The sequence below is a fragment of the Fukomys damarensis genome, unplaced genomic scaffold, assembly GCF_012274545.1.
Source record: "Fukomys damarensis isolate Sample0158 unplaced genomic scaffold, DMR_v1.0_HiC HiC_scaffold_37, whole genome shotgun sequence".
Taxonomy (NCBI): Eukaryota; Metazoa; Chordata; class Mammalia; order Rodentia; family Bathyergidae; genus Fukomys; species Fukomys damarensis.
Window position 1 is genome coordinate 67,166,263 of NW_022900949.1, and position 24,523 is coordinate 67,190,785.

The 24,523-nt window shown below is 38.2% G+C and overlaps 1 protein-coding gene across 11 annotated transcripts in view; it reads right to left on the reverse strand.

The window, feature by feature from the left end:
* The window catches only part of Med12l (mediator complex subunit 12L), a 305,898-nt gene that overhangs the window by 265,855 nt on the left and 15,520 nt on the right, over nucleotides 1-24,523 (reverse strand). For 9 of the 11 annotated variants that reach the window (XR_004515566.1, XR_004515567.1, XM_033759543.1 and 6 more), the window contains exons 2-5: nucleotides 14,439-14,543; nucleotides 8,628-8,819; nucleotides 7,149-7,181; nucleotides 4,021-4,180 (exon numbers count right to left, since the gene is read on the reverse strand). Coding sequence is in view for 9 of the 11 variants with exons in the window: in XM_033759543.1 (XP_033615434.1) it covers nucleotides 4,021-4,180; nucleotides 7,149-7,181; nucleotides 8,628-8,819; nucleotides 14,439-14,543 (490 nt within the window). In the remaining 2 variants the exon portion in view is untranslated. The remainder of the gene's footprint in view (nucleotides 1-4,020; nucleotides 4,181-7,148; nucleotides 7,182-8,627; nucleotides 8,820-14,438; nucleotides 14,544-24,523) is intronic. The other 2 variants (XM_033759546.1, XM_033759542.1) reach the window with 1 other exon arrangement.

The window sequence follows — 24,523 nt, forward strand, 5'->3', positions numbered from 1 at the left end:
TGATCTGGAACTCACTATGTAGCCCAGGCTGGTCTCGAACTCACAGCGATCCTCCTGCCTCAACCTCCCGAGTGCTGGGATTACAGGCGTGAGCCACCACGCCCGGCTAAAAAAAAATTTTTTTTTTAGCCTTAAGCATTTTTAAATTAAAGCTTGTACACTCTACTATGAGAAATATTACAGTAGGTTCTTAGCCTTCATGATTCAACATTTACAGTTTTAAATATTCATTGATAACTATGAAAAACAAAATGAATTTTAAGAAAATAAAATCATATGTGTTCTATCACTTACAAAGGTACAGAAAATACAGGGAGTGAGAGGACCTAATCAATTAACTATCATGAGCATACAACTAATAAAAATTTTAGTTAATAAGAGCAGAAAATAAACTCTCCAAAAGCCATTGGCCATAGTGGTAAAAGAATTAATAGTAAAAGTAATGAATCTAACAAGAATCCCATAGTGTTCTTATCTAGAAACTAGAGCTATTCCCTTCAATTTGATAGGGGAAATCATGTATTCATGGTAATATATTCATATCTCTAATTTCTCACAAAATCTCTGCAAAATGTCAGCTTATCGAATTTTTATCTAAAATTGCTCCACATTTCAACTAGATCATTCCTGCACTCCTTTTGTGTATTTATGTAACAGTTAGAGTAAGATACAGCTGAATATCAAAGAAAACACTGACAAGAATAAGAGATAGTGGGCCAGGGATGTAGCTCAGTGGTTCTGGCACCTGCCTCAGAAGTGCAAGGGCCTGAGTTTGATCCCCAGCACCAAAAAAAAAAAAAAGTATGAGAGAGCGAGATAGACAGATAGATGACAGAGACAGACAGATATGAAGAGAGTACAAGGAATGGAGTAGTCTCTACTATAGCTGGTGACGCCACAAGTTTTAAAGGTTAGGAACTGGGGAAAGTTAAAACACACACAAAATTAGATCTCGCACATAGACAAACAGATGCTTCAGGCCTAATTACTCATTTATTTACTTCTGTATATCTGGTTCTACCCTAAGAGACCAGTACCAAACAAGTCCAAAGCAAAATCTAGCCTTGAAGAATTCTCAATTTCTCATGCAGTCATATCTTACAGTTAGGACTGGATGGATAAAGATGATCCATAAATTAATATAAGATGCAACATCAGGTGGTATTAAGAATTATTAAGAAAGATAAAAGAGAATAAGAAGACAGAGTAATGGGAGATGACATTTTGGTTGGAGGGGCCTCAGAAGGCTCCTCTTGGGAAGACCTGTCTGAGCAAATACACCACAGTGGGGTCAGAGACCAGCGATATGGCAGCTACAGGTGGGAAAGAAAAGTGCACCGCATGGGTCAAGATGAAAGCTACAGATACTGGCTGAGAGAGACATCTGAGTAAGACAGGGTGCTATGAAAGGATTCTGAGCATCGGACTAGCACGATTTCTATTCTAAAGGACCATTCTGGCTACAAAGGAGAAAGCTGACATTACAGAAGCTAGAATAAAAACAACATCAGCTAGAGTCCTCTGCAATACACGGACAAAAGTGGATGTGATGGTGATGGTGATGGTGCTACTTCACCAAAGTAGCAGCAGTAGGCATAGAGGACTGCTAGATTCTGGTTTCATTTTTTTTCTCACTGAGTTTATTGGCACATTTTAGGTATACAGTACAGTTACATTCATCATTGGGATCTTGTACCTTTACATGACAGGTCTTGGTTCTCAAGACTGTGGTTTTATTTTCAAAGTAATAAATACAGGATTGCTGAGAAACAGGGTAGGGTTTGGAATAACAAAATAGCTCTCATTGCCTATTCACTTGATGACTGGCTGTAACTCGGGGGGGCGGGGGTTGGAGGTACCGTGGATTGAACTCAGGACCTAGTGCTTGTGAGGGAGGTGGTGGCACTGCTGAGTTAAATCAATGGCCCAAGGCTATAACACTTATTATGAAGGAAGAGTCTGAGAATGGAACAAGTTTAGGAATGATGTCAAAATAAGAAATATGGATATACGTTAGGTTTTAGATGCCTGTCAGTCATCAAAAATGGAGGTGACTAGTAAGCATCTAAGTAGCCAGCTTCTGAGTAAAAAACTACTGTATTACTAAATCTAATGGATATAAAATACAGATATATTAAGAAAGTAATTATGTGCATATGGGTGTTTATGTATGTGTAATACATATAAAAACAATGAATGAAGACTACTTCAAGAAGGATAACACGAGCCAGGCAGAGTGGCACACATCTATAACCCCAGCACTCAGGAGGCTGAGGCAGGAGGATCACTATGAGTTCGAGATCAGCCTGGGCTACATAGTGAGTTCCAGTCAGTCTGAACTACATAGTAAGACCTTGTTTAAAAAAAAAAAGAAGGATGAAGGATAATATGAAGAGGAGGGAGAAGAGAAACCTGAACATGTTTTATCTACATTTCCATGTGAAAATTTTGTAACTAAAAAGGTATTACCCTAGTAATAAAATGGGGCATTTATTTTGTTCCCCTGAAACAAAAATAGCTGAAAGGGTAGAAAACTAAACTAAAGAGAATTATGGAGAGAATAAAACACAGGTATGAAAACACTCAGAGACAACAATTAATTGTGAATTATTTCCTCCCAGGTTTTTACCTAGACATTTAAATATATACACAATAAAATTCTTTTGTTAAATATGGTTCATTTTTGCTTGTTTGTTTTAGTGCACACAAGATAATCTGAACTCTAAAGATGGCAGCCACAGAATTCAGACCATGTTTTTTGTTCTTAAGTTTTTGTGCTTTTACAATGAACCCCACTTTCTAGACAACCAGGGCCCCTAGCATCACTCCCAACCACCTTACATCCACCCCCTCACTAGGGCACTGCTTGGTGTCCGAGGACACTTGCACATTCCATCTTCGCTCCTCAGACCTTTGTGGCTAGGTTCTCTCTTATAAAACCACCAGTATGCTTTTGTCTTACAAAGAACTATCTGTATATATAATAAATGACCACTTTTATATACAATTCCCTGTGCACATTTCTCATATAGCATTATATCCCTTATAAGGCACCACCTCAAGGAGTAAGTGCCGAGTAACCAATATAGTGAAGATTGCAACCAAAACTGGTTTCCCTTCAGTCCATTCAGCACACATACACCTGGGCCAGCACAGTTCTGGACATTGGGGATGCAGCGGAGAATAAAACAAAACCTTTATGGACCCTATATTTTAATATATTTCCTGTAGAAAGTGGAGGAGTGATACATACAAATTTCTTAAAGATAATTTTAAATACTGAAATGCACTATGAATAAAAGCACAACATAGAACATAACAAAAAAAAAAAAAAAAAAAAAAAAAAAAAAAAAAAGAGGGAGAATGGCAAGAGAGAGGGAAGCTGTTCAGCCACCAGACAAAGCCGCTGGAAAAAAACGATATTTGAGTCACAGCCTAAGTGCAGAGAACTTATGCAAAAACCAGAGGGAACAAAGGACAGGGCTGCAGAAGGATGAAGACCAGCAGGACAAAAGAAGGGAAGACAGGCACAGTACGGCTGGCACATTGTAGGAAGGGAGGGGAAAGCATGGGTGATCTCAGCGGCCCCAATGGAGAATCTCCAGCTTTACTCCACCTACAATAAGAAATTACTCTAAAGTTATTTTTTAAAGCACAATATGATCTGATACAGAATTACGTAAGTCATTATGTCAGTTATATAGAGACCAGAACGTAAGGAGCAAATACAAAGTGAGGAGATAAATCCACAGGCTGCAAATGTAAGCAGCCAAGAGATGAGTAGCTCGAACCGCATTTCAATAGCTATGGTCATGAAAAGTGCTCCAAGACAAAATACATTCTGGAAATAATATCCACTGCACTTGCTGATGGGCTCAAGTGAACCAGAACCAGCTCCCTACCCATACCATATGGATTTGTCCAGTATTTACCATGCTGGTGTGTATCTAGAGGCAGCAGGTTAAGATTAGTTATAAAATCAGTAATGAAATGTAAAACATAGCACACTGCTTCACTTACCCAAGTTGGGATCAGTAGGCTGACGTTTCTTAATTTTAGCTTCTGAAATAGCAGAATAATAGGCACAAGTCATCTTGATCAGCCATGTTGCTCGAACCATTGGCACTGAGTATTTAGCTAAATATGCAAAAACATCTTCCTTTTTACTAAGGATAGGAACCTAAAAAGAAACAACATATTTATAATAATCACATATTGTATCACTAACAAAAACTTAGAGAGGGGAAGCAAAAGAAAAAGGTTGAGGTTGGAAATTATCTGCTGCTATAAGAAAATGTTGCACATGCAGGGGGGGATTTTTAAGACAATTCTTGTTAAGAAAAATTAATCAAAACTATGTTTAGCACAACAGCAAAACAATTTCATCAGCTGTACTTTCTTATTTATAAAACAAATTATATTCAAATTCTCAGATGCTTAAAGCTAGTCATTAACAGAGCACAGAAAAATAATTTAATGAGATTCTTCCAAAGAATTTATCATGAAATTGGAAAGAAGAGATTAAGTGAAAAATTGTCCCCAGTCTATGTTTTAACTATTAATAATTTTGGATAAAGCTTTCTCACTACAACATTTCATAGAAGTGACAACTTCCAGAAAGCTTCTAAAGCTGCCTTTAACCCAAAATTTAAAAGAGAGGCTAGGATGATGGATCAGTGAATCTCCCTAATAAACACTGAGCTAGAAATAGCTGGGTAATTAATGCACTGGTTAGAAGTAGGCACTTGAGGCAGTTAATTATTTTTTTCAGACCACAAAGGTACTATTTAGCAAATTAGTATCCCTATGTATCACTGAGTGATTTGAAAGAGTTAATTCATTCTTCTGGAATACCTCATAAATACTCTAAGAATAGCCCATTCATCTACATAACCTATTTATGAATGTAGAGAAAAACAGTGAACAGTACTGTGATGCAGCAGGATGGGGTCAGACAGATCAAGAGGTGAGACCACCTCTGTATTCCTGTCCTGAGCCTCTCCTTTTGGGTTGACCATCACTCACCAACTCCTCATTTATGGACTCTGACAATACCAACCCTCTCCACCTCACAGGGTGGTTATAAGGCAAAAGAATAATATGCATCAAAATTATAACAACAGTTAATTTGCTGCCAGTTCCAGGGATTCTCCACAACAGCCAGAGTGTTTTCAAGCCATATACTTGACCTTCTATCAGGGTCTTGGAGATAACCATGGACGTCAAGAGCCCTGATCTCCACGCCCTAAAGTGTTCCTTGATTTTTTGTTGAAAGTCAAAGCTCCAAACCAGCTAACAATTCATAATGCATGGTATTTTTCTTAGTTCACCAAATCCTCATTTATACAGTGGATTTTTCTGCCTATGTCACAAATTTTACTATTCACAACATGATACAAAGAGTGATCCTATAATTAAACGATCTGTATTTTTTTAACATGACCCCTAAAAATAATGTAATTATTTCACCTGGTCTTACTAAAGAAAAATTAAGCTATTTCAGTGTCAAAGGAAAAGCCACCTGCATTGGACAATGGAATTCAGTGTATCCATGCACTGCATTTTATGGCAAAGCAAAGAGACTTTTGATCATGCATAGCTCCTGCCTTGGGTGCTTACTTCACAACATAGCCCTGGGACAGACGCAGCTACACTGCACAAACACGACTAAAAGGGAGATGAAAGGCCAAAGCTGGAAGGCTTCCGCTCTGCAGTCCACAGTGATACATTTTAACAAGAAATTTTCCTGAAAATTGAGCTTATAAGGCACATTCCTCATGCAGCACAAGGCTGAGTTTGCTATCATTTAAGTCAGGCACAAGAAAAGCACAGGATTAAATATTCAGTTCAAGACCTAAGCAACTGCTTTTCTTTGGAACACAAAGTATGGTACCAACGGCTTAAATTTTAACTGTCCTGGTCAAGTTGCTTCCTACTCAAACATACCAAAAGGTTATAAGATCAAAGCCTAAAAGCACAGATAAAAATAAAGAAAAGTCAGCATTTCCAAAGAGTCACTATGAGTACAGTAGTATCTTTTATAGATGTTTAAATGATTTCTTTTGAAGAGCCACTGTCAAGAGCAAAAAAGAAATAAAAATTTTGAACATATGAAATGTTTAGATGAAATGGTATACAAACATTAGCCATATATCTTAGGTTAACAGCACACAACTGAGTACCTCTTCTGGCAAAACCCTAAAAGAACTTGTTGACTCAAATCAAGGGCTTTAGAATTCAGAAGAACATACGTGAAGGAAGTTAATGAAAGAAGACATATAACAACGGTTCTGTCAAATCTATAGTTTGAGTCAACTCAGGAAGCAAAGGATGTTGATATCATGCCTTCCTCAGTGATGGAGTCCCATTTTTTTTCAGTGAAGGAACCATCTGACTTTAACTTGTAGCTGAATCTAGGTAATCATCAGACAGCATCTGATCTCTGAATCGAGCTAGAGCTACATCTAAATACCAAAGGAAAACTAAAATGCCTAATGTGTCATTTTTTTCAAACTGCAAGAGGACTTCCTCCTCTCACCTCTCCCCAGAACCCATCAGCACCCTCTGCTGGCTACGCAGGGAATGAGGCAAAGGAAATCCCACAGGCCACAGGAACCCAGTTCACCAGGAGTAAACAGGTGAGAACTAGAAAACCGTTCAAGAGCGAGAAGAACATCTTGGTTGCCAGAAGTTTCCTTTTCCAAATCAAGATATGATTATGATAGAATTAAAAGTACTTCACAGGCCTTTCTGTAACTAAACACTTGACATGTTGTGCAGCTTTATAGTAACAGAAAAACAGGCTCAGAGATTTGATCCATCCCATACAGAAAACCATTCTGAACTCCATGTAAGAGCTAGAAGATAACTCAGGATCACAGAAGGTAAAATCAAGGTTTTTCAGCTATAAGCCATATCACAGATATATATCAGAAAATAAAGAAGTTTTTTAATCTTCTAATATGAATATGTGGGTAATGCAATCCTTTATCCAACTCTAAGAGAGCTTTCACCATCTCAAGAAGATGAAAGCCTGAAAAGGGGAAGGGAAAGACTCTTGAAATGCCAAAGAAATGAATACTTCAAGGTATATTCAATGACTTATAAAGAAAACATCTACATTGCAAAGAATTAATGTCAGGGCTTACCTGAGGAACACCTGACTTGGCCAGAGGCAGCTCCTAATAAAGAAAGAAGAACAAGGGCTAATACACTGCACCATAATTCATCTTCCTCCTAAAAGACGAGAGGCCCCTACACCCCTGAAGCAAGAGCATCAACTACTGATCAATACTCACTTTCAGAAAACATCCAAAATAGGCACTCTAAAAACTTATTAATAAAGGAAAACATTAAAAAGGTGCTAGGCTGGCAACATGGAGAATATGAACTATTAGTCAAAAGCCATCAAATACTGAAGGACACCCTATGACTTAATATGTTCTTCAGGTACAGTCAATACAAAGGTCACAGTGGGACCACAAGGTAACTTCACCAGTGGAAAAGGAGCACTACTCGGGTAGCTGGATTGAGACACTAGCATTAACTGTGTGGTAAGAGTTGGCTATGCTGAGTTGTGCTTTTCAAGGATTTCAGTTGCCTTTAACCACTGAAATCTATCAAAGTCAACTGTGTTATGACATCAGGGTAAAATAAAGTCAATGGAAGCTAAGGCACTACTTTCAAAGAGTTGCTTTAGAGAATAAGCAAATATACAAGGGACTCTCCTCTAAATTGGCCCTATATCAGGTAGAAATAAACATTTAATGTTAAGAACAGAAGACTGGTGCCCTTAAAACTAAAGGGCTTCAGGGAGATGAAAAAAAAACATGAAATTATTTCAAAGGTATGCAAGAAGTCAGAGATCAAGACTAAGAGGGACGTTTGTAATTCTTTTCCTCAATTTCAAAGAATATTTTGTAAATTTAGATTATCAAGGTTATTGAATCTATGTATTAGTTATTTCCCACTTGAGAATGATCAAAGGCAAAGATTTTAAAAGAACTCCACCATCACCCCCAAAACTGGAAGTTCTAAATAACCCTGCCTACTTCGCTCAAAAACTTTCAACAAGCAAGCACATCCAGAAATCATAACCTTTATCTCAGTTGGTAGGAAAGAGGCTTAGCTTGAAGCATTTGAATGAATATTATTAAAGACAAGGAAATAACCTCAAAGCAAGAACCTTTTTATCAAATCTTGGCTATCTTGACCTAAGAAAACTAAATATAGGGGGGAAAATGAAGCCTTGTTATCTTCTCTTGGTTTAATTATCTTGTCTACCTAAAATAATAACCTGATTGTTATGTGGACCATCTAGGTTTACAGATGTCCTGGGTACCACATGCAATCAAAATTATGGGGAACAGAGCTAGGGGTATAGCTCAGTGGTAGAGCACTTGCCTAGCATGTGGAAGGCCCTGGGTTCAATCCCCAGCAATGAAAAAAAAAATCAATAAAAAACAGAGGGAACAGCATAAAGGCAGCACCTCCCTAGTGATTATATATATATGCATGCTATTTAGGTTTCACTTTTAAAGTTAGGGAAAATAAATATATATTTAAACACTGAAACAGTTTCAGTTTTGTAAGACTATAATTATAACAATGTAGGAAATACTTGATACCTTTTTTGCCAAAATAGCAAGAGGTTTATTTCCTGCTAAGTCAGAGAACCAACTATGAATTGCACTCTGAGATCGAGCAGTAACCAGCCAATAATTATCCTTAGCATTAACTTGGGGTTTCTTCTTTCCGGTATCCTGGAAAGTGTTAAGCTTTAGTTTTTCAGCTAATATGCTGCTAAAATAAGCTCCAATCTGTGGAAACAAAGAGGAAAAATGAAAAGATTTAAAGACAATAAGAATTTCAGCACCACATATTTCTTTATTGTTTTAATTAAAAATACTCACATAGTTCACATAGTCCATCAGAAAATAAAACTGAAATTTAAGTACTTGAAGCCAAGACCTGTTATCATCATATGCCAACAAGACACAAAAATTCACAAAGCACCTTTGTTTCATTAATAACAAGTAGTGGGTGGGGCCTTCAGAAATCTCTGGTAAGATAACACTGATTATATCCTGAATAAATTTCAGCAGAATTGGCTTTGCTTTAATCTTCAGCTAAACGTTCTCTTTTTTCATACTACACACTCAACAGGAGAGAATGTCTTCTCTAAGACACCATGTGTAAGTCTAGTAATCAAACAATAATCATTGTTTTCCTTGGTTCATCAAATAATGCATATTTTTGGAAAGGTAATTAGTGTTTACACTTGATGTTTTTAAAAGCAGAATCTAAGGAACTGTATTGTTATGATTTATATCTAGATCCACTAAAGCTCATGGGATCATAGGCGGGACCTTTGGAAAGTGACTGTATTCCAGGGACATTATAGTTGTAGGAGGCAAGCACTGCTCAAAAGAAATGGGTCACAGCAGGCATGACAGGAAGGCTGTACCTTCCATCCTAGCTCCCCCCATGACACTCCACTTTCCTGGCACCGTGAGGTGAGCAGCTTTTCCTCCACCATGCCCCTTTCAGGCTGTTTCTTCTTTGGAGCCAGCCAACTCGGGACTGAAACATGAGCCACAATAAACCTCTCCTTCTTTGAGTTGTAGGTGTCAGTATTGTTTCAACAAGGAGGAAAGCACTAAAACATTTATTCAAATGCTAAAATACAAAAGGTTCAATGATATTGGGTATGCAACATTTTTTATTGTGTTGTCAGTGCCAGGAGTTAAAGTGTTTCAAGAGAAAAGCAGTGTTACCACCTTGAATGGGGCAAAATGGCAAATGAAGCTTTCGCAAACTATTTTGTCATTTCCATATTATCCAAATTGTAAGATGGACAAGAAATGGAGAAAGGGTCAGGAATACAGAGAAAAGAAGGAAGGGAATAAGTAATACCTCAAACTTTAGTCGACTTACAGAAAATCTGCTGGAATTTTCAAGAATTTCACTTGATCCCCTGAGAATTTAATAATATGATGCAGGCAACAATTTCTAATAAATGCCCCAATAAAGTTAGCAAATAGTGGCAATTATGAATAAGATAAACTATCTACCCTAGTGAAACAAAATACAATCACCACCTTAGTTAATACTTAAAAGGCAAGAAATAATCTCTAAGTTATAAACTATTAGCTAAGTTTATCTACCAGGATAAAAAGCCGGTATAATTTTTTTTTAGTGTGAAGAGGCATCCCCTAAATCCTTAACTGATGTGTGATTAAAAAGTCAGCATGCTGACATAACATGATAGGAAAAACGAGTGAGTGATAAAGAAGTAAGTCTGAGCTTTACTTTTTGTAAACAACCTCACTGTACTTTAAGAGAATGTTTGCAGAACTTCCAAAGAATAAATTAAGCACAAAACTGTAGTAGAATCACTGTAAACATGCTGCCAATAGCAGCCCATTGTTTAACATTAAATTTTTCATTCGATATAGTATTTGTTTTTGCAAATACTTTGCACCTAGGGAAGTAAAAACCTATCACTATGGATTGCTTTATATTTAAAAGCTCTCTTATTTACAATTACCTATGAGCACTTTAATTATAATGCACAAAGATATAAAAAGAAAAGAAGTACTCTGAGCAATCCAGTTTATAACTATACACTCAACTATGTATTTAATGACAGCAACAGAAGATGGTGACAACATGTTTTAATTCCTGCTAACAAGCCTTCTAAACATATGCATAACTGTAAACAAAGTCAAAATTCCCAAGCAAGCAAGAGAGGAGAAAAAGCACATTAGGGCTCAAAAAATCAAAACATGATTATAACATTTATGCACATATTCAGAAACCAAAAATATTTAAGAGTCTCAAATCCCAAATCCTAATGCCTACCTCCAAGTAATTACTTGATAGTTTCCTCCAGCGTGTCCTCTAGTGTTTAAATGAACACATGTGAGCAGACAGTTACCATTTTTCTCTTTCTTGTACATATAGCTCACTATCTACACTTGGTATGAGCCTTCCACGTTTGTACATGGAGAGCTTCTTTACTCATTTTTATAGATCCACTATAACTATTATGAGGACACACCATATTTCATTTAATCAAGCTACTGTTAATGGATATGTGGAGCATGTTCCAATTGTTATTAAATCACATTAAAATGAATAATCTTTTACATTTGTTATTTCTAACATATAAAAATACAGCTTTAGGATAAATTTCCAGAATTCAGACTGTATGATTCTGTGATTTTAGTAATTGCCTTTCAAAAGGTCTATAGGAATTCACAGCCGTTCAAATAACACGTAAGATTAAATTTAGCTGGGTGTGCTAACTCAGGTCTGTAACCCCAGCACTGAGGAGGCTGAGGCAAGAGGATAGCAAGTTCAAGGATAGCCTCTGCTACATATCGAGATCAAAGCAAATCTGCTGTGTGTGCAGGTGTGGGTGGGTGTGGTTTTTGTTTTGTTTTGTTTTGTTTTGGTACTGGGGATCAAATTCAGGACTTGTGCTTACAAGGCAAGTTTGGTGCCGCTAAGCTAAATCCCCAGCCCAAAGCAAACCTGGATTGCATAGCTAGATCCCGTCTCAAAAACAAAAATTAAATTTAAAACTTTTTTCCATTCACCCAAACCTATTTGCTATTGAGAAAATATTTCATTTGGTAAGAATACGGGGGAAAAAGCTTATAAGTTACACAATCATTCACATATTTCATACTTATGAAATGAAACTCAGAAGGCTTGAATAAATCTCACAAGAAAAGTGATTAAAGTTGTAATAGGTGTTGTTTTTATTTGGTTATTTTTAAATTGGCATAAAACTTGATACTGAGAATGGAAAACAATGTAGCAGTTCCTATCAAGGAGCATAAACCAGGCCAGGTATTTAGCTCAGTGGTTAGGCTGCCTGCCTCACCAAGCACAAGGATCGAAATTCCATCACAGGTACCAAAAAAAAAAAAAAAATCTCAAAGAAGCATTAAGTATGCACACTCGTCTATGAACTAAACTCTGCACCTCCCAAATTCCTATCAAAGCCCTCAGTCCCACTGTGACTTCACTTGAAGATAGGGCCTTTGAACAGGTAACTAGGGCTAAAGGAGGTAATACGTGTGAGGCCCTAATCAATATGCCAGTTTCCTCACGAGAAGAACACACACCAGGGATGACCACATGCAGAGGGAAGACCGTGTGCGAACACAGTGAGGAGGCAGCCAAGGAGAAACCAGACCTGCCAACACCTTCACCTTGGACTTCCAGCACCAGGCTGTGAGAAAATTAACTTCTTTTATTTACATTACCCAGTCTGGGTATTTTGTTCTGCAGCCCAAACAGAGTAATAAACCTTCTAACCAAGTAATATGCTTCTGGGAATTTATCCTAACAAACAAAAGCTATTTGTTCAAATATGATTATAACCTCTTCATGAATAACTATAAGAAACTGGCAACAAGTAATTGTCATATACAGAGGTTTCAGTCAATTATAGCACATAATGGAATGCTGCCTATCATAAATATTCTGAATATTTCAGCCAAAAGGAAAGTATCTGCAGAATGTTTCATTTTTAAAAAGTGATCAGTAAAGAAAGATGAAAAAGTCCCGGAGGTATATGGTGATAATGGCTGCACAACAATGTAAAATTACTTAAATGACCAAGAACCACAGATCTTAATATGGTTAAATGTAAATGTTATATATGTTTCATGATTTAAAGAAAAAAAATTATATACACGTAACTGTACTTATAAAGTGTATAAAAATCAGAAAAAACTTAACACGCTTGATACATGGGACTATCTGTAGAAAATGTTTTCTTTCACATCTTTTAAATAATACTTCAGTTAATATTTTAAGAAACTGTCAATTATTTGTGTGTACATATATGCACATAAAAAAAGACTCAGAATGATACATAGGCCTTTAATGTGTATGTCTGCAGAAGGGAAAGTGTAGAAACACAACTATTTTAATATCTTCTTATCTGTATGTTTGATTTTAATTTTGTAACAGTGAAAGTATTTTAATTTTCACACAAAAATTTTTCAAAAAGGTTTAAAAATCCCTAAAAGAATACAAAGAAATTTTATCCACATGTACAGTTGAAATACAAATACAGAGAATAACAAATTTAACTCAAGAAATTTTTGAACACAACATTCTATTTTTACTGTAAGTCTGAGGACAAAAAGTGCTCTAGAAAAATCATAAATTTTATGCAGTAATTTTGTTGTATTTTGTTATAGGACTGGCACTGTTATAGTTTATTCTGGAACTTTATTATTTGTGTCATAAGATAAAGCAAACAAATAAATACATGTTTATAATGTAGTGAGCCAAGGTTCTCACTTTGGGAAAAAGAAGATAAAGATGAAACAAGACAAGGACATACTCTGTGGTACTGGGTTGTAAATGGTAATGGCAGATAGGTAAGCTAGATAAACAGGAAAATATGTGTATCAGTTTGCCATCTCTGTCCACAATAAGACCTAAAGTAATGACACTCCAGTAGCAGTGAGCATGCCTAGCATCCAGGGATGAGGCAGGAGAAAAAGAAAAGATGAACCTAGAATATGTTGTTGCGCCTAAAGGAAGGAAGTTTTTAAAAAATGACAGAGATGTTTAACTTAGGTGAAAGTGGATCCCACTGGCTAAACATGGGACAATCTGAGCATCCAGAAGAAAACTACTGCAAAGGTAACGAATCATAACACAATGAATTTTAGAAAAATGGGTGAGACTAAAAGAATCCAAAGTAAAACTTTAAAAATGTACAGAGAAGTCCTTTACAAAAGAATGTCAACTAATACATACATGATTCCGCTGGATGGCAATAAAGGAAAAAAATACATACTTGAAGTATGACAGGCAGCATTTTCCAACTACAAGCTAATAAGTCATGCAGCAGGATTTATCGAGATGCAAAAATTAATGGGTTAAATTTATTGGAGAACATATTTTCATGGTGTCAAAAGTATCACTGATGCAGATATATTTAATCTGATATAAACATTAGATGGTGCATACACATATACTGAAACAACACACATAGTGCCTCACACTATTTGTACAAACTAATGTTCTTATTTATCAGCTAAAAAATAAAATAAAATAAAAATTGTTATAAAAAAAGCATCACTGTGTAGGGACTGGAGGTGTCACTCGGTAATAGTACACATGCTTAATGTGTGAAGCTCTAGATTCAATCTCCAGCATATAAAAACATTGAAAAAAAAGGCATGGAAAGATGGACAGCACTGTACTACCTTGGGGAGTGAGGTGACCTGACAGCTAAATGCAACACATGATCACTGACTGGATCCTGGGGCAGGACAGCATAAATGAGGAAATTCTGAATAGGGACCGTGACTTAAATACCACCGATTCATCAGTATTACTACCTGTCAAGGGTATTATAGACACTTTTTCAGAAGTTATGGGGAACAAATAATTAGCATTACCTTTGATGGATTAATTACAATATTTCTGGCAGAGCCATGTTCATCTCCAGTGAAGGCCGGCTGATTGTTGAAGCCTTGCTTTACATTCACAGCAGTGAGTTCATCCTATTCAAAAGAAGGTATTGATTAAGCAGAGCGAGAGAAGTTTCACCTTCATCTAGACACTGTAGCCTAAGTAAGAGCTAGGTCTGAGGTACTCTGTAGGAGAGAACCATGAAAAGGAAAACCAAAGAGAATAGAAAGCAGCGGTCAAAACCCAACATGTAAACACAGAGAAAGGCCAATGTGGCAAGTCACTGTTGACTCTGGTTATAGGGTGTATGGGTGCTTGTTATTCTGTTCGTTTAACTTTTCTCTACGTTTGGAAATGTTTAACTTAAAAGTTGGGAAAAAAAAAGAACTCTCTCCACACTCAAAACAAAAGCGGTTTTTGAACTGGAATTGTTCCTGAGAGCCCCTTAACTCTCCCTTCCTCGTTGTCCCCTATTTCATGTTCAAGAAAGCTGCCACACCCAACTTGTCCACACAATCACAGAGAGTTAAAGACAGATACGAAGGGTTCTCACACACAATACACAATGTGCCCCTGGAGGGACGTTTAGAGCTTGCCCAAGTGTCTATACAATTTGGCTCACTTAATCTCTATCAGCTCTGAGGTAGAGAGCAAGCATATATCTTCATGCTCATTTAACGGATTAGAAAAGTAAGGCTCACAAAGCTAGTGCAGCAACCGGGCAAAGCCAGCGCTGAAATACTATCTTCTAAATCCTAGACTAGAGAGAGAAATGCCCATGCCACCATGTCACCAAAGAACAAATGTCACATGAAAATGTGGTCTAAAAATACATAGCTACAACTCCTACGCTCCTTGAAAAGATTTCCTAGTGGATAGATATAGGAAAACATTCCGAGGTCACAACACATCAAAAATAACATAGCCTTTAAAAAAAAATAACCTCCTTGTCCTGCCCAGATTATCACTGGGTTATGGAACCAAATCAGGGTCCCTAAAATAGACTGGAAAGAATAAGAGGAAGACACTGGAGGAGATGAAGCTACCTTCTCCTCCCTCATTCCAAGCCAAGAAATGGTGTTAGTGACAGCTGGAGTAATGGCTGCCACAGCACAAAAATGAAAACATACCTTATCCTCCATCAGTAATTGCTGCAAGTAAAAAATGAAGAAAAAAAAAAGCAACTGCTCAAAATCATTACTATGATTAGTCAGGAAGCTTTAGGACAAAATAGTCTACGACATTTAAGCATCTGACCAGTACAGAAAGGTCACCTTGGCTGAGAACTAAAGTCTCCTGGAAATACTCCAGGTAACTTTACTTAATTATGTGTGCTCTTACAAATACCTTGGCCAGCCACAACTTTGGCGAGGTTTCAAAAGACCCTGCTGTAGGAAAATTTAGTTCCATGGTAATCAAGTCTCCTCCAAGCAAAGAAGGTCACTGAAATTGTAAATTCACACTGAAGATGAATTGCTAGCACATATCTGAAGACATCTCAAACTGCCCCCACATTTTCAAATCAATTGCTTAAAAAATCAGGCCAAAGCTACATAATGCATATTTTTTTAAGTCAGAAAGATTTCAGTCAACTCAAATAAAGGAAGAATAGTAACAAAATTTTCTGTAGTCTCACAGTATACAGGTACAAACAGGATGATGGGACGGGGAATATGATGATAAAATTAAATATGCATTTACCTTTGATTTACCACCACATAATTAAAACAAACATGAACTGAGTAACAGCATATGTTTTTACTAAAAATACATGCTGGCTTAATCAAGAGGAAATGTTTGAGGGTTTCAGATCAGCTAGTCCCACCTAGTGCTGCTTCACTTTTTATTCTAAACAGATAGTGTCTCAATTAACTGCTCAACATATTTGACTGCTGACCACTTTAGGTCAGCTTCTTACATAAACTATGTAAAAGGTGGTAAAAACCAAGAACATTAAAATGTGCACCCTGATAGTCTATTCCTTAAAGTTTCCAAAAAGAGTGAACAATGACACCAAAAGTCTCATGAGCTAAGAGTTGGATTGAAATACCAGAGTGTATTACTATTGTTGCCTAGACTCCAATAATGTACCAGCACAGACTCCTTTTAAGGAAAGCCATTCTCTCCAGCCTGAAGATGTCTGCACACCCTGGTTTGGCAAAGTGGGTGAGGACATTGGATACTTAACGGCATTAAACACTTGAAGAGACAGAGGCAGAACAAAAGATATCTTGTTACATAAATTCAAGCAGAAAACTTCTTTTTCTTTTGGTAGTAGTATGGGGGATTGAACTCAAGTCACTAAATTGCGCAGGCTAAATTCAGCCTTGCTATTCTCCTGCCTCAGCCTCCCAGAGTGTGGGAATTACTCAAAGAATTTTTATGTCACTGCTCTGCAGGCTTTTGCCAAGTCTATTTAAGTAAAAAAACAGCAAAGAGAAAGTCCAGATTTTAAACAGCATGCTTCTTAAAACTGTCAATCCAGAATCTTTAAGGAAAATAAAGAGTTTCCCTCTTCAAAAATTTTTTTTGAAATAAAAGAGTAACAACCAGCAAAATTCCTGCAATAGCTTTCTTTGAGACTTCAACTTGTTCTACCTAGCTCCTGGACAAGTCTCATAATAGACCCATCAGCTGCTACTTTACCTATCTGCAAAAGTGAGACAAATAAGACTCAAAATCCTGGGGGCACACACAATAGTCAATCAGGATCTATTCCCAGGTCTGTGCTCCAGGCGCTAGATCAGCAGTGCTGAAACTTTTCCTGCAAAAAAGAATTTCATATTAAAGGCTGAAACTGTTTCCTTTCTACAATATGATGAAGAAAAAAAATATGTCTAATAACCAGTGGAGGGAAATCATGAATTCTAGTTCTAAATGCTTTATAATTAGATACATCTAGGCCAAAAAGGTTGTCCAAATATGTGTAAGGCCACACATTTACTCTCAGTCAAGAGACAATAGGAACCAAATTATGGAGAAAGAAGATGCTCACATTTCTTTTTTGCCATTTGCTTCAACTAAAATATAAGTCATAATTTTAGGAAAACAAAAATCCAGACAAACAGAAACAAAAGCCTGGACAACAACCCACATTAATATGCAAGGCCAGTGTTCACTCTGCGTTTTCTTGCTCTGTACCAGTGGTGGTGAACCTATGGCCCACAGCTGGCTATTTGTTATCACTGAAATGTTCGCCATCACTGTTCTACGCTGTTACAAAAACAAGACCCTTGATATTTTGGTTAAAACCCAAATGCATCCGTAAATCTCATGCATTTACTTTGAACTTCAGAGAACAATCTTATTTTTTAGATCACTTTCAATCTTTTTATTTTAATAAATGAGAAAACGAAAACATTTTGATGTTAGTTTGGAAATTGTTTAAGCATTCTCTTTCAAAAAGCCTCAAAAAAAAATCAGCTCAGCACAATTTCCAGTGAGCATCGGAAGGGTCAAATACTTAAATGGCACAGAAATACATGCAAGTGTACATACTCATTCTTAACCTCCATCTTCAACATCTAATGAACAGAATGTGTGCCAAACTTACCATTTTCTTAGTCACCTAGTCATGGAACAAACTAACTCAATGGCTATTCAATGAATTAGACAGAAAAGTCCACCAGAATGACAATGAAACAGAAGTAGAAAAATATAACTCTATGTGCCAGCCAATCAGGCTGAGTTAACACAAATCTTACCCCAATTTTTTTAAACAGGGTCACCCTAAATTGCCCAGATTGGCCTCAAACCTGCAATCCCTCCCACATAGGGTCACAGGCACACACTATCACCCCCCAACCACATCACAATTTTTAAAAATAGTTTTATAAGTGCTCCTCCTAGCCTTGTCCATCATCCTTCTAAGAAGCTTTCTCTCAGGTCCCAAAGGATGTCTGCAGACCCTAGTTTGAAAACTGAGCTATGATAATCTCTCAGATATGTTTAATGGTCATCAGGCAATACTTATAGTTATTGAATATAAATGACCTAGTACATCAAGAAGATGCACTGCCCTCCTACTTCATTAACCAATCCTCACCATGTATCTCTCAAAACTGTCTTAACTGTATTTCTTCCTTTAAAATACAGTTTGTAGTCACTCTCTGAACTGCAGTCACTGTCACAGCGGGGTCCGACCACTGCTCCTCTCTCATCTCAGGTCCTCTGTCCAGGCTGCCTTCTGACCCCACATAAATCTTCCTGGCATACTCTTCTTTTCTGCATGACTCTATCCAAGTCTCAGAAGATTTTCTACTTTTTCCCCCACTAAAGGGGCTAAAGAAGCATTTAGCGCCACTCTGTTCAGATCCTAAATAACATCTCCGATCGTTTCTCCACCTAAATCTGCCCTGAATCAAAACACCATCACCTAGGACTAGCACACAAAGCCTCAAACGCCAAGCTCTCAGCATTCCAGTCCCCACTTCTATTCTAAGTGGTAGAGTCACAGGGCTCTCAGTTTGAATGCAGAGCCCTCACCCAGGCCTGAGACCACAGTAACTGACCTCTCTATACCTCAGTTGCTCTGTTTAAAAGGAGACAAGAATAACTTACAGAGCTGAAATTACATAAGATAAAATGTGCAGAGTTTAGCACACTGTTTGGTCCATTATTAAGTGTCCTATAAAAGGTAGTTACTGTTATTATGGCTGTTGTCTATTTTTCTACTTTAACTTTAATCTACTTGATGCCATTCCCCATACACTGCCTTTTCAACCTCTAAACCTTAAATCATGCCATTTCTACCCTCTAGATTATTACCATGAAATCTTTTGCTTTTTTCAAACCACAACTCAAGGCCGTCCCTTAATTCAATCAACAAACAATTGTGAATATAGCACTGTGCTAACTACCAGAGATTCTAGAAACAGCAAGCAAACTACGGGTGTGAAAAACACCTGAATGAGAAGTTGCCTGTTCAGAGAGCAAATGATAAAGGTTTAATCTAGTCTGGGAATTCAGATAACACTCTCTAGGAGAGCTTCCTCTAACTATGAAGTAGGAGTTAACTTTAAGAAGACACCCCTTGTAAGGACAAAGTCCTGACATTCTGTATGAAGTGATACAATATTAATTAGAAAGAGATGTGAAGACTTTTGGATATATACTCTAATTCCTAGAGCAAACACTTTAAAAAAAAGAATATAACTGAAATCTCATTAGGTAAATTAAAAATATAGTTTAATAACCCAAAGAAAGTAGGAAACACTGAAAACAATGAAATGGTAGGTCCAAATACAGCCATACCAGTAACTGTATTAAATGCTGGTTAAATGACCATAGACTAAGATTCCAATTAAAAGGCAGGGCTTGTCAGAATGAGTTTTTAAAAAGCAAAGCTCAACTATATATTGTATTTAAGTGGAAAGATATATAGAAATACCATTCACAAATGCTCATTCACAAATGCTTCTGTTCACAAACAATTCAGTTCTCAAAAGCACTCTGTTCACAAACTGCATACTGGGTGACAAACACAGTTCTGACATTCTTCCCCACACAAACACAAATGGGGTCATCTTCATCAAAATCATAAAACAAATTAAACTTGTGACCCAAAGTACAACTATAAAGGGGCTAAATAAAGTGTAAAGGGATGTACTTAATCTAAAGAAGATAAACTGACAGTAAATGGATGGGAAAAGATACATACCATCCAAACAATGAACACAGGAGGGCAGAAATAAGTATATTGATGTTTGCTGAAATAGACTTCAAGACAAGCAGAGCTATCATCAGATTTAGAGGTGCTGCTGTAATGATAAAAGGATCAATTCTCAGAAAAGAGGCTATTAGGTGGTAACGTGTGCCTAACAAGAGGAAAATCTAAAGAAAAGCCTGTAGAAATTCTGTGGAGCTTGGGAAAATGAAAGAAAGAAGGTTATCATAGCCAGTGAAAGAAACTGAGCAGGGTCTTGTGGACAAAGTACAGGACTTCTGTCCTTATCACAAGAACAGTAAAAGCCAGTCACTATGGCACACACCTGTAATCCCTGCTACTTGGTAGACCAAGGCAGGAGTATCACAAGTCTGAAGCCAGCCTGGGCCACTTAGCGAAACCCTGTCTCAAAAAAAGAAGTGTTGCAAATGTAGCTCAGTGGCAGGGCACTGGCATGACATGTGAGACTTCAGGCTTAATCCCAGGGTGTGAAAACAGTAGTAAAGGTTTTAAGCAAGGACAAGGTATTCAACTCAAACAGGTCTTCAGTGTGGAAAAGTGAAAGTAGTGGTCAGATGGAGAAGCTAGAAAAAAAAAAAGGGTTTGGGACCAGTTAATGTGGATATATTATAGGAGATAATGGTAGCTGGAACCAAAATGGTGGTGGTAGAGGTAGAGAAAAAGAAGGATACAGAGGGATGTTTAGAAGGAAAACTCGACAGGATTTAGGCTGACTTGTATAACTGACGAAATACAATTGTCATGAAAACCAGGCAGGCTTCTGGAATGGTAATAACTCCTGATACAGAGCACAAAAGTGTTCAGGGGTCTTTGAGAGGAGGGGAAATGGATCACAAGCTCAGTTTTAAATATCATTTCAGTTTGAGTTTTCACAAAAATAGGATAAAATGTTTCCTACAGGGACTTAGAAATACAGGTGTAGATTGCAGAGACGTCTAAGCTAGAGCTGTAAAGCTGTGAGCTGTCTAGGTAGCATCTGAAGCGTAAGATAGCTGAGATCACCTAGAGGGAAAGGTGAGAAGGGACAAGGATCCATGACCGATCCCAGGGAAAACCCGATAGTGATTTAAAGCCCAAAAGAGAAGAAGAAGCCTTCGAAGGAGACCTAGACAGCGAGGATCTCAACCAGACAAAAAGAAACTAGGAGTGTTTTACCTGAGAAACTGAGGGAAGAAACTGCTTCTCAAAGAGACAGCGTAATAGGACCAGGTGCTGCTGAGAAGAAGATGGCCGTCACCGTGACCCAAGAGAGCAGCGTCTCACTAGAGTGATGAGGATAAAAGCCAGATGCATGAAGCAGAGAAGCAAGTGGAAAGTGAAGCAGAAAGGAAAAGTTCGGAGAAAGAGCAGAGAAACTGGAAAATGGGGCCATGGGGTGGAGGAAGATCTAACACCTGAGAGCCTGGTACATGGTTCAGTCATACCAGAAAGAAGCCAGGGGAGAAAGTAGTTGAAGATAACAGAGGAAAAAAACTGGTTGATAACTACATGTTTCTGAAGAAATACCACAGAAGGGTAGTGTAACCTCCTGACTCAGGATCCAGTAGACAGTGTCCAGGACCAGGCCAACCTAAGACACACAAAGGAGGATGCAGAGAGAGGCCCTGGAGACATACTGTTAGGGTAGAACTGGAACCCCTCAAAAGATATGTCAAGACCCTAATCTCCACACCTGTGCATATCATCTTATTTGGAGGTAAGGTCTTTTCAAAAGTATTACAGTCCAGATTGGGTCCAAATGAATTAATGTAATGGGGATGCTGTCCTTAGAGGAAATGACACAGAAGAAAGACAGTACCCTGAAGACAAAGCAGAGACTGGAGTTTTGTGGCCTGTGGCTATCAGAAGCTGGAGGAGGCAAGAAAAGATCCCACCCCAAAGAACTGGAGGGACCATGGCCTCACTCAAACTTCTGACTTCCAATTGTGAGAGAACAAATTCCTGTCATTTAAGCCAGTCTTTGGTGCTTTTTGACAGCAGCCCTAGGAAACTGAATCGCAAAGTAAGAAAAGCGAGGTTTTACTGTACACCTCAGGGCAGCACATTTGCATCAAAGAGAGCCAGCCTGCTCGCTCTCTCACTCTCTCCTCCTCTCACGTTACCAACACTGCCATTAATATTCACCCCTCCCTGTCAGAACCACACCTGCAGCCTGCCAATCACTCACTATGGGAATCTGAGACGAAACCAAAGGATATAAGCTCAACAAAAAACAGCAAGTGCAGTCTTTGCACCTATGCCTAAAGCAGGCTAAAAGGAGCGGGGGAGAAATCACAGTATTGATGAGACTGCTCCAAAGCATTAAGGCAGTAAATTGATGCCCATCACCATGACAGTCAAGTCACTTAGGGAAGATGGATACATTTTATGTAGAGAAAAACCTGAGTCTGAGAGATGGGCAGGAGTGAAGGGCATGGTTAAGTGGCCATGTGAGAATCAGGCCCAAATAAGTCCAATGTATTCTCCAAAACTTAGTGAGACCCTCTGAGAAGACCACAGCATGCTTCAAACAAAACTAACCTGGAATCCTAGCTCCCTTCCTCTCCTGTGAAATGGAGACAACCCTAGCTACTTCATTGCAAAGAAGAGGAAATTACCCACACTAAGTAGTACCCTAAACAAGGAATCACTGAGCAAGGCACAGAAGCACATATCTGCAATCCTGGCTACTCTGGAAGCTGAGTCAGGAGAATCACAAGTTCAAGGCCAACCTGGGCAACATACTGAGACCATCTGGGAAAAAAAAGGGAAGGGGCCATCACGGTCATTTAGAATTATGATCTTCTGTGTGCCCAAACGTGTAAGAGCAAGTGCATGAAACTCATGTGCTTAGAAACTCTCCAAAGAATTAATGGAAATGTCCATTAAGGTGATGGTGAACCTTTTAGCGCTTTCAATGACACTGCAGCACATGTCCATAGGTTTACGCCACTGTTTAAGACAACCTCCCTCATACTACTCTGAAGTGGCATCCTGAGCAGGTAGCTCATCCTCCCCCATTTCAACATGGGAGAGCCTTCGATTCCAGTTATATCTAAATGTACACACTATAGGGTGGTATTTATTGCACTTTGATCTAAATAATTGTATCCTACTAATTCATATTCAAATTCCATTCAAATGCATGTCACTTACCAATGCTGAGCACTTCCGCGTGCCTCTTAAACTGCAGGAAAAAAACCTGAACTTTTAAATTTGCATATTCATTAGGCAGGAAGGGGAACCTAAATATCTATTATCTGCTGGTTTATACTGCCCCGAATTACATTTAAGGCAGCCTCGAAAAAGATGGTATTCTCTTTAGAGCTTCACTGCAAATGCAAGCCACAGACCCACACTGCTCTTGCACAGTAATCACATCTAATGATAATCTTCTGTTTTCATCATATTTTTACTTAATACTTATCATACTAATGTGTGAAGGGTCTGAAGGCACAGAAAACAATCACAAGCCAAGGTTTTTACCCACTGAAGTTATCTGTCCGGGGAGCTGACTGACACTTACCCATAATGTGCCTCTTTCACTTCTCCCTGTGTCCCATCCTCAACTACAGCCTGACCCCGTGGCCACAGACACCCCTGTAGTATTTGCTACCGTGGGAGGACAAAGGATCACCACCCCTTTTTGGTGCCACTGGCAGTGATTTTGTTCATTCAATTTGGGTCAACTGCTCAGAAATGGAGAGACCAACCCTACAATTTTGAGTCAAGGAAACAAATTTCCCCTACCTGGCCACAGAAAAACTAGTCTGAGCAGCTGGCCTCTGTCAGCAGCACTCAGCCACCACCCTTTTTATTTCCTGAAGGCTCCTCGCTCCCACCTCTTCCAGAGTGCTTAGCAAACCTCCTGAGTAATTCTCACAACCAACTAGCAGCCCACTACAAATCATGAAGGAAAAGATTTAAAGTATGTGACAAGTGGCACAAACCAAAGCCATATGGTCCCTTCAGTATCAAGACCATCAAATAATCAGGTTAATGCCAATAAGAAGCCATGTGGGTGGACAAGGGTCTGAAGATTCATTCCAGTTCTACACTAAGTGCTAATTTAAATGTCTATCATATTACTATAAGACTAAGCACAAAATATTCCACTCTGAGGTCTTCAAGCAACACAACCTACCATTGTATCTCAACAGTGTCCCAAGAAATACAAGCATTTCCCACACTCTGCTTTTCTTTCATTTCCTTGGGCCGACTTGTCACCAAGTGTCAATACTTATTCTCCAGTTCTACTGAAAAGCCTGATCAGCCAGGCTTTTTTACTTCATGCTTCGGTCAGTGAAGCCCCCTCCCTCACAGCCTCCCAGACTCCACTCTCCCCCACGAGAGATGAGGCATGAGATAGTGCGATAAATCTAACAACGGAGTCACGTGTGCTCACCA